Below are 10,855 nucleotides of genomic sequence, written 5' to 3'. Positions count from 1 at the left end.
CATATATTCACAAGTATTGAGAGCTTGAATATTTGGGTAAAACTTCAAAAAATCGTGCAAGAGAAAATTAATGATTTTTCAAAAAACTCAACTCGTGGGATTGAGTGAGAGTATACTCCGAGGGGGAGTTGTCGTGTTCGAGTTCAACCACTGGAGGTTCCAGTAGAAAAGATAAAGATTTGAGAGTGTCAGAGATTTTGACTACCTACTGCAATAGAAGACAAACGGGTCGCGTGTTTTGAGTAAACGTGTCTAGTTACAAAGATTTTATAAACGTTTTACTTGTAATACTCTCAATCAATAAAATTAACTTTTTTGAATTTGGTTGTCCTATAAAGTTTTATTTTTGAGGAATTTTTCAAAAGGTTTCCTTTGTAACTAAATTATTGTGTTAATACCTTTAATATTTTATATTGATTACTAATCCGTGCAAATAATTTTTGTTTAGCATTAACGTGAATAATCATGAATATTTGGATAATTTCAATATACATCGTGGTCAACTTCAACCATGAAGTACTTTCTTCAGTTGTTGGCAGGTAATTTCTTCATTTTTTTTACATGTATTATTTTAATATTTTTAAATATATTTTTTTAAAAAATTTATAACATCATTAAAAAAAATATTTCCTTAATCACAAATTAAAAAAAGAGTGGTGGAATAGTATTATCCTAATAATATATATTAGTATTTACAACTTTTACAAATCATTTATATTCATGTGTCCTTTTCACTGTCGACCAGGTGAAAAAGGCAGCAGTCCATCATTACTCCAAGACATTCAGAGGGTAATCAGCTAGGCTTTACACCAGAACAGGTCGGGAGGATATCAAGTACCGTGAAAACTGCTTGATACATGCATAAAGCGTTTTACTTTTTGTTTCTCTGATCTTCTGGTCTACTTATAAACATGTGGGTTTCCTTTTGAAGTTTCTATGATGCATATATACTAATTATTTTTCCTTTTACAGAACATGAATCAGTTATTTCTGTTTTTGAGAGTACTCTTCATCATGTTCAAACCACAAGGTCATGGGATTTCATGGAAGATAGTAGATTGAGTAATTTTGCTGGCCGATATAACAAATTCAGAAAGCATGCAGTGCACGATGGTGTCGTAATAATTGGTCATTTTGATAGTGGTAATTACTATGCCAGAGATTTTAGGCGCGCGTGTACATATATGGCTCATGCAGCCAGTAAAGTGTTAAGCAGCACTGAAAACTATTCTCTGCTGCTTTTTTTTTTTTGTGTGGTAATCTACAGGTGTTTGGCCCGAGTCAATGAGCTTCAACCCAGTTAATTTAGGTCCCGTGCCAAATTACTTTAGAGGAGAATGTGTTACAGGGATTTGGGTTGTCAAGTTTTTTTTGTAATGGGTAAGTAGAAACAGAGCTCGTTAATAATGCCACTTTTTAACAAAACATATCTAGTTATTTTCATTAATCTCAAATGATATTTACCATGTAATTAGCATTACTATCAATCTATTTCCTGAGGCTATTTGGAAGAAAAAATTAAGATCGTAATTAATTTTTTTAACTTTAATCTTAATTAATATGAGTGCAATACAATATATAATAGCTTTTATTTTTATACGGCAAGCAGTTTTGCGTAAGCTAGCTAGCTAGTAACCCATTAAAAAAGGATCGAAAATGATTATGCAGGAAAATAATTGGTGGTCGTTACGCAGATCATGGCTTATCCTAAACCACCAGCATCAATTTATCTATCCCCTCGAGATGATTTTGGGCACGGCACTCATACAAACCTTAATAGGTTAGATTATACCATGAATCATATATTTCGTGAAGGAAACGCTATGGCTAATTTCTTAGCTAATTGTGAGGCTGAGGATTTGAACTTTGTGATAATAATACTTGGCCTAGTCGGTTAAGTGTTCGCATGGACAAATTGGGTCTCCCTCATCAGCAGGTCCGGTAAGGTTTGTGCCCTGTAAGTTGCTTTTTGGCTTATTATTCTTATTATACCTTGTTTTGGTTTGTCTTTCCCTTGCAGGTTACCACGTACTTGGTTTGTTTTTATTTAGGTAAGAGTGTCGTTCTTTAGTTTAAGTATCCTTCTTTTAACGCCTAGGTTCTGGTTTTTGTAGTTTATATGTATCTCTAGGTGTCAGATTCTAATCACGATTTTCTTCCACAAGACAATTAATAAAATCGGTACCGTCCTCTTAAAAGAAAAGAAAAAAAAGACAGCCGCTGGATCAGAAGTGAAATTGGCCAATGTAAGAGGATGGGAGAGCGACATCGTAAAAGGTGGAGAGCCTTCTGCTCGTATAGCTGTGTACGAGGTTTGCTGGCTAAATACTAGCAGTTGTGCTGATGTTCTCAAAGCCTTTGACGACGCAATCCACGATGGTGTTGATATTACCATGTCCCTTGCCGAAACGAAACTTCCTTTCCCACCTTACCTAAACGACTGCTTTTCCGTTGGAGCTCTTGAGTCTTTTAGAAATGGAATTCTCGTTTCGTCTAGTGCTGGCAATCTTGGATATCATGGGACTGTTGCGAATTCAGCTCCTTGGTTTCTCACTGTTGCGGCCAGTTCAACTGACAGAGAGAGCTTTTGCCAATTGAGTCTTGGACACGGAAGCTTCTTTGTAAAGGTATGTACATATATACATATATATATACATATACATATATATATATATATATATATCTGCTAGCTACCATTATAAGCATGCAATGAAAGGCATTACTATCTGATCTGCAACAGAGCAGGTAATGTTACTCATGAGCATTATATATATTAACGGGCTGGATGAACTTTTTAGAGGGTCATGAGTATAACTTGTACAACCTCGATGGCGAATATGAACTGGTATCAGCATATTTTGCAGGGCTGCCTGGTGTTTCTAATGACCAAGCAGGGTACGTATAATATAGATGAGATTATCAGTATTGTTATAGTCGGGTCATGGGTATAACTTGTACGCATATCTTGATTCAAAGATCTCTAGCTTGATCTAAAGGAACATTAATTAATTAATAGCTCTTATATATTTTTCTTTGTTTTTGTAGGTATTGTTACAGAGATACGCTCGATCCTTCTCTTCTCTCGTTAAAGGAAAGATTGTGGTATGTGCAATGATTCAATGAATGGGAAGGATGATACAACGAGTAAATCAAGAGTAGTAAGAGATCTGGGAGGTGTGGGTATGGTCCTCTTGGCTGTGGATGAAACAGATGGTTTGATTTACAAGTTTGACGTGCCTACCTCCGTAATAACTGCTCGACAAGAACTCACCACACTCGACTCCTACATGCGTAGCACAACGTACGCTATAACAAGCCCACATAATTATGTCTTTTATCATCTTTCTTTATTTTGTTTCTGCTGATTATTATTTGGTACTGATCGAAAGAACGCGCAAGTAACTGAACATGAAGAGTTGTGGTTCTTATTACAGGTCTCCAGTTGCTAGCATTTTGCCAAATAGCGATGAGATTCAAAAGATACTTGTCCCCAGATGGCTAGCTTTTCTTCGAGGGGACCAAGCCCAATTTCGCCCGACATCCTTAAGGTAGGCTTTTCTTTTCTTTTTCTTTTTTACATGACAGAGAAAATCAAATTGTCATTTCTTATAGGTTATGTAAAATCGATGCTTTTGTAAAATTTGAACGAAATAGCTTAATATAGTCGATCTAATAGATTATGTATTTTATAATTAATATTCAGTTTGCTACGTTACCATCTCTACATTTATGGAATATTGTTCACACTTATATAAATATTTAATTTATTTTTCTCTCTACTTTTTACTCTTTATTCATTTTTTTTATCTATTTTTTATTTTTTACTTTGAACAGTGCTACTCTGCCACCTGAGTAGCACCGCTCATTGTTACCGTTAGTTGTTTTTGGAATTTTTTTTTTCATTTTTCTATTCACATTTTTTTAATATATTTAAAAAATAAAAAATATATCAATACATTTAAAATTACTTTTTTAATTATTAAATAAATAAAAAAATTCCGAGCGATCAAATAGAGTGGTAAGAATTGGTGGGCAAAGCAGCTTTTTCCTTCTACTTTATTTGAAATGAATAAAATATATTAAAAAGTATAATATTTAAATAATGTAAAGAAAAAATAGATAAGTTGATGTATACTATATTGTAAAAATCAATATATAAAATATAAAATTTTAATTTTAATGATATATTTTAATAGATAATATGAAAGAATCCGGAATTGCTCCTCATTGTGAACCAGTATTTGTGTTATCTCGTTTGTGTCCGTAATATGATATCTATATACGCTTTATTATTATTATTATTATCATTAATATACATTATTTAACAAATATATATTTATTTGATTTGCAGCCTGACATTACAGCTCCAGGAGTAAATATTTTGGCAGCTTTGCCTCCATCAAGTGATGAATTTCGTTTTTCGGCAATCTATGGAATGGATTCGGGTACATCTATGGCTAGTCCTCATGAGTCATGCCTCCGCTGTTGCAGCAACCATCAAAGCCATTAACAGATGAGTATTCATACGCATATAACATATTTTTACGACACATCTCATAATAATATTATAAGATAAAATTATTTTTATAAAATAATATTATATTTATAAAGAATTTTATAAAATTATTACTCATTTAATATAAAATATATTATAAAAATATTGTACATAAATAATTTTTTTTTAACAGAAATTGGAGTCTTGCCGCAATAAAATCTGCATTGATGACAACAGGTTTCGTACAAGAAATATTCTTTTATACAATATTCTCCTCGTTCCATGTCTCTTACCCAATCTTATAATTTTGGAACAGCTTTCTTAAAGATAATACGGGAGGTCGGATTCAATCTATGGGAAGTGATGCAACACCTTTCGACTTTGGATCTGGACATTTTAATCCTGACTCGGCTGTTGATCCAGGATTGGTGTATGATTACGGCATGGATGACGTGGTTGATTTTCTGTGTTCCCAGAATGTAAATGTGTTTCAACTGCAGAGTTCATGCAAGAATCCCCCAATTCCTGGTTTCATTCTCAACTACTCTTCCATTGGGATTGGTGCCATGAACGGGGCGATGTCTGTTTATCGCACTCTCACAGTCTCACCTTTGTAGGGAGCCAAACTATCCTAAAATTTACAGGGTTTCCATAGAATCTCCTCCAGGGATCAATGTTAGAGTCGTGCCCGATTCTCTTGATTTCTCAGAGTCTCAGAAGGTGGGAATTTGAGCCTTACGGGTCCAATGGATACCTTCGGAAGCATCACTTGGAGCGACGATCATGGTCATGCTGTTAGGAGTCCAATTTCGATTAATATTTCAGTATAGGAGGGGTTTTTTTCCTTTTTTTTAATATTTAATCTTCTTTTTCTTTTCCTGCGGGACAAAGAATTTTGAATAATTGTTTGCTTAGAGCCAGCCCCTACCATTTGGGTGGAGAAATGGTTGTAATCTTCAACTTACAATGATGCCTGTGTTTCAGAAGATTTTGAGTTTGTTTTGGCATTGCTTTTACAGTAATGTTTTTCTTTATCCCAAATCTCATCTACTCCAAGTATGTCACATTTTCAAAAAAGAAAGAATCATTGTTTCTATGGTCATAAAAACACATTTTGAATATACAGTTTGAAATCTGACGTTGGATATCTGCAAATGATAGATAAATTCAAAATATCATTAAGCCTTCTATAATCATATTGATGAGAATTTGAGATCGAGAAATGTGTTAATAGGTCTGATAAAGTGATAAAAATTACATGATAAAACTGCTTAAGTGAATGAATTATTTAACAAAAAATGAATTAAGCACTTAATTATGCATTGATTTTTATTACTTGACTCTATGTAAAGTTATGATATTTTACACTCAAAAAGAGTTGTAATGCAGGGCCTCACTGCAGGACGAGCAGCAACTGCCTCACTGCAAGCAGCTCGCACGAAGACTTCACGCACTCACGCTGGGCTGGCTCAAAACGCAAGAGATGGAGAGTGGAACGCTGGGCTGCATACATGAAATGCGGACGAAGTGGAACGGGAGTTAGGCGAGACACGAAATGCGGACGCACGCACGCAGGGGCACGCTCGAAACGCGGGCACTCACGCAGAACCACTCACAGCACCGGCTCAAAACGTAGGAGATGCGGACGTGAAATGCAGGGGCTGAGGCGTGCGCACTGCAGAGAGACGAAACGCATGATCTGGTGGCATAGAACGCAAAGAGGAAGAGAGTATAAAAAGGAAGGATTTTTGGCCGAAAGGGGTCTGCAGTTTTTCTTGGGGATTTTTTTTTTCTTTCGGTTTCATTTTCGTTCGGTTCTTCCTCTTCAATTTATTTTTCCAGTTCATTTTATTTTCCGCAAGTTTGTATGCTTTTGAGTTTCGGATTTTAGCACATTTGTGGGATACAGTATATTTTTATTCAGTAAATTTCATTTGAAACAGTGATGATGATGTTAGATTTTAATTTTCTTGAACATTCTGTTAATCTAGAGATGATAGGTTAGATTTTTAGCTTGTGATTCAATGAGTAACCCATGACTATTTGAGATTGGATTTACTTCAATATTTAGTGCTTTTGATGATTAACTTGATGGATTATATCTCAATGTGCATCTAGAAAATATTAGAGTTCTTTGTTCTTAGTTTAGATCAATTGTAGACGTAAAGGCACAATTGATATTTGAACAAGTAACATGACTTTAATGTTTTTCTTTCACTTTCTATGATTGTTATATAATTTGTCAAGTAGTTTTATTAAAATAAAATTGTGGTTCATTGCTATATTATCCGACTATGATTTCTAGGAATGAGAGAATGGTTGAGAGAAAATGAAAAGAGAAGTAAATCCATCACCAAATTAGTGGGCGAAAATTGCATCCCAAGTGTTTGTTTAATTGTTTCTTACAAGTTTAAGTCAACTTCCACACGATTTCTTTAAATCTCTTTAATCTTAGCAATTTTAGAAAAATAGATTCTCTTTTATTTTTAGCTTTACTTATGCTTGAACGTCCTAACAATTTCATTCATAATTCATTCTACACTCCCTTAGTAAATAGCCACAATTAGGTGTCAATATTGTTAGTGGTTAAGTTTAGAAATTTAGTTTACTCTTTTCTTATCAATTTAAACTTGCATGTCACTCCAAACGGTAATATGTGGTCTTATGAAAATGAAATGTTTGCTAAATTCTCATTGTCCCTGTGAATTCGATCTTGAGATTTACCCTTGTATTACTTTGACAACTTCTACGCTTGGAAGTCAAAATTAAAAGTTGATCAAGGTCGTTGGCAAATTAGAGATATATGGTGAGGAAAAAAAACACTTCCCATAATAGAGCAAGCAAATCAAAACATACAGCATTCAGGAGGGTCTAAAACCCACTTTAGAACCCCAATTCCCATATAAACCAAAAAAAAAAAACAAAGAGAGAGAGAGAGATTAAACCAAAGGCTAACAGCAAATAGGGCAATGAATCAGCCCATTCTCATTGCACTCACCACACCTCACCTTCTTCATTTGCTCCCCATCCAAAACCTTGCAACTCCCACTGCAGCCCATGCACATCACAAACCTTACTCCGGCACACCCTTTGCACCCTCCTAAAGCCCTTGGAATCCCATCCAACAGACTGCTTAGTTTCCCCTCTTCTTCCAACTTCACCACCTCGTCTACTCCCCCAATCAACCTTCCCTTCACGAACAGGAGTGGAACTTTCACCTGCTTTGTCTCCATTAGTCCCCTCAGTTCTTCCTTGAATCCTGAATCCATGGAGACATCGCGCTCCATCACCTGAATACAATGCGATTCAATGATCGTCCGGACATTGTTGCAGTCCTCAAAAGTCTTCCTGATTCCTCGTAACGTGGTGGTGTAGATAACAACCGCATTTTCTCCACCCGGCGGGCACTTCATCTCAAACAAATGAAGAATAGACTCCAACCCTCTGGAGTTTCTCGTTTTACGGAACTTCGCTGTCGGTGACACCATCCTCTTGATCTGTTCTTCCTCTTCAGACAATTCTTTCTCATAAGAAGCAAGAAGCTCTGGATCAAATAGGGGACTAAAGCTCTTCCGTCGCGAGGAAAGCCCCGAATCGCTGCCAGGACTGTCTCTTTTCTGCTCCCCGATTAGAGACCCTTTCACCGAATAACTTAAATTCAACGCTGCGTTACAAGAATCTTCGGTATGATTCTTAGTTTTCAGAATCCCTTTCGGGCTATAGTCAGAACGTCCAAACAAATTAACCCGTCCCTTATTCTCTTTCCCAGCAAATCTCTTCGCCTTCTTCGGAGAACCAATCTGATTCGAGAACTTCAGTGGACTCTTAGCATCGAAACCCACGAAACCACGGAGAAAAGCTATTGGTTTCGGACTTTTCTTGGCTTGAGTATTAGAAATGGGCATTCCTTCTTCAAGATCCTGCATGAGTTCCCAAGCATTAATGACTTCTGGCTCCTCGGGCAGAGGAGATCTCTGTAACATCCTCCTCTCTGCAACACAGTGCTCTTCGATGGGTTTCTCATTGTCCAAGTTGAGAAGACCGTAGGTGCTTGAAGTGAGAGAGACCAAATGGTTCACGCACTCGCCGCTATTGTTGAAATGGACTTCTCGCTTGAGATCCTGTCTGAAGTGTTTTGACGAAACGCAGCCCATTGATCAGTGGGGTTGGCTCTGGCTTTTTCCTTGTTTTATTTTGGGGTTGGGGTCTGCAGAAAAAGAAAAGATGTGGCCAACGGTATGGAAGTTTTTGTTTTTTGGGGAGGGGGGGGATATTTTGAATCGAAAACCGTTACCTTGTCTGTGTCGGACGCCAACGGTCGAAAAAAATTCGAATGGACATGGCATGCCCGAGACATCTCTTGCTATTGGTTTATCGCTCTCCCACTTTTCTCGGTCTCTGCCACGGTCTCTTTTCTGCGTTTTCGCTCTCGTGTTTCCTCTCCATCACATTCAGCCATCTCGCTCACCGTCGTTCAACCGCTATTTCGAAAACATCACTCCCGCACCTATTCCCCGATCAGAATTGGTCCCTTTATTCTAAGGTAAAGCCTCTGCTTTCCATGATTAGCTTAGAAAAAGAAGGTTATCCATTTGAAAGATATTGGCATTGTGGGAACATTCCTTCGGTGAGGGAAGAATCATTTACAGATTTTGTTAGCTTTGATTTTGGAGTTGGTCGAGTTGACTTTGTTGATGATGGATTTGACTTAGGAGGAATTATGAGGAATACTCGATAGTAATTCCACTGAGCGTTCTATAAAAAGACCATAGACACATGAATTTCAGCCGAAAAGTGGCAAAAAAGTTTTCGTCGTGGTCTGTTTCAAAACTGCACAATAATTAGCAAAAATATCACAATTAGAGTCCAAAAGTTGCCTGCCTACCTGCCTGCCTGCCTGCTTAGTGGTTATAGGGTTCACGACTCGCGAGGTTTAGCACTCGTTTGTTTTCATAGTTTATATTATTATAATTTTTTTAAATATTCATACAAAATATAATAAATAATTTAATTTTTTTAAATCTCAATATAAATTTTTTTAAATCACAAAATAAAAATAAAAATAAAAATATTTTATATATTTTAATAATATTTTATTTAATTTTTAACTTTTATTTCAACTTATTTTATTTCATCTCAAAAAAACAAATGAACCTTTAATGTTGGATAAAGTTATTTTATGGTCACGAGGGAAAATGTTCATGTTGTGCGGAAACAGAAGAACGCAAAAAGGGAATACTCTACTGGGACCTAGCTGCCACGGGGATTAGGTCCATTTGGACCAAGCGTAGGCCAGTAGTGGGCCCAAGATGGGAAAGGGCACTGCCCTAATTGTATGTATGCAGTGACATGGGTTGCACTTTTGATTACAACCTATACTCTCTTAAGGCATTAGTTTTTCGGGGGATCGTGGCGTGCCAGCTTGCTTATTGGGCCTAAAAATAAATGAGGCCTAATATTGACTTTGATTTGATTTTTAGAATTAGGGACTTTCCTCGCAACGGAAGAGCTTTATGTCTAGTTTGTTTTTGTAAATCTTTTTAATTCATTTAATTTTATCTAATTATTATAAATTTTTACATAAAATAAAATAAACAATTCAATTTTTTTAAATTTCAAAACAAAAATAATATTAAAAATATATATTTTAATAATATTTTATTTAATTTTTAATTCTAATCTAAATTCATCTCATCTCATCTGCGAAAATAAACGAGTCCTTACATATAAAAAGAATATTTTTTTCATAATTAACCAATATTTTCTTTACATGAGAGTCAACATCATCAACAAGTGGGATTTAACACGTATAACATTCAACTATAATGTGGCAATTCATATATCATATTGTTTTATTAATTTTCTAAAATCTTTAAATTGTTGAAAAAATGTAGGCTTCATATTACTAAATCTTTAAGTATTGCTGTTGAATATTCAATGGGAAAACATCCTCCACGAGGGTTTTATTTGACTTTCCAAAGAATATATTCAAAATTGTTGATGGATTGATCGTCACTCATGAGTTCCATTCATTCTCCCTTGGACGGGTTCCATGATAGTCAAAATAGCATGTTATCAAATATTCAAATTAACGGTAAAATCAATCACCAATTGGCTTGTAGCTTAATAGGTATGTTCTTCGGTTCTTCCTTTATGGTAATAAAACGGAGACTCTTCTCTTTACCAAAATGAAAAAGAGAGGTATAAATCTTGAAAAATAAGATGAATATATAATTTTTAATACATTATTGAAAAATTGTAAGCTGCTACCCAATTAACAATTTTCTTCTATTTTTCACTAATATCTAAGTTTGTCATCTTCAATAATACTGATTGATGCTCTATATTTTTAGTGACCTT

General features: G+C 35.4%; 2 protein-coding genes across 2 annotated transcripts; one reads left to right on the top strand and one right to left on the bottom strand.

Annotated features, from left to right (window-relative positions):
- Positions 1-2,755: 2,755 nt before the first annotated feature.
- Positions 2,756-4,538, top strand: LOC108985701. The gene is made up of 4 exons (XM_035688592.1): positions 2,756-2,895; positions 3,046-3,301; positions 3,435-3,548; positions 4,352-4,538. Exons 2-4 carry the CDS (start codon positions 3,105-3,107, stop codon positions 4,374-4,376), a joined length of 336 nt encoding a protein of 111 aa, XP_035544485.1. The 5' UTR covers positions 2,756-2,895; positions 3,046-3,104; the 3' UTR covers positions 4,377-4,538.
- Positions 4,539-7,288: 2,750 nt separating this feature from the next.
- On the bottom strand, positions 7,289-9,152 carry LOC109019189. Its single transcript, XM_035688579.1, has one exon. The coding sequence runs from the start codon at positions 8,647-8,649 to the stop codon at positions 7,447-7,449; it is 1,203 nt and encodes a 400-aa protein (XP_035544472.1). The 5' UTR covers positions 8,650-9,152; the 3' UTR covers positions 7,289-7,446.
- Positions 9,153-10,855: the final 1,703 nt, after the last annotated feature.

This window comes from Juglans regia, chromosome 3 (assembly GCF_001411555.2).
Source record: "Juglans regia cultivar Chandler chromosome 3, Walnut 2.0, whole genome shotgun sequence".
Lineage (NCBI taxonomy): Eukaryota > Viridiplantae > Streptophyta > Magnoliopsida > Fagales > Juglandaceae > Juglans > Juglans regia.
Note: the sequence above shows the minus strand (reverse complement) of the source record. Positions and strands in the feature narration are given on the sequence as shown.

Coding starts and splice junctions, on each gene's coding strand:
- LOC108985701 (XM_035688592.1), top strand. CDS start 3,105: ATGTGCAATGATTCAATGAATGGGAAGGATGATACAACGAGTAAATCA. Junction 3,302..3,434: donor TCCTACATGCGTAGCACAAC/GTACGCTATAAC, acceptor TTCTTATTACAG/GTCTCCAGTTGCTAGCATTT. Junction 3,549..4,351: donor TTTCGCCCGACATCCTTAAG/GTAGGCTTTTCT, acceptor TTTGATTTGCAG/CCTGACATTACAGCTCCAGG.
- LOC109019189 (XM_035688579.1), bottom strand. CDS start 8,649: ATGGGCTGCGTTTCGTCAAAACACTTCAGACAGGATCTCAAGCGAGAA.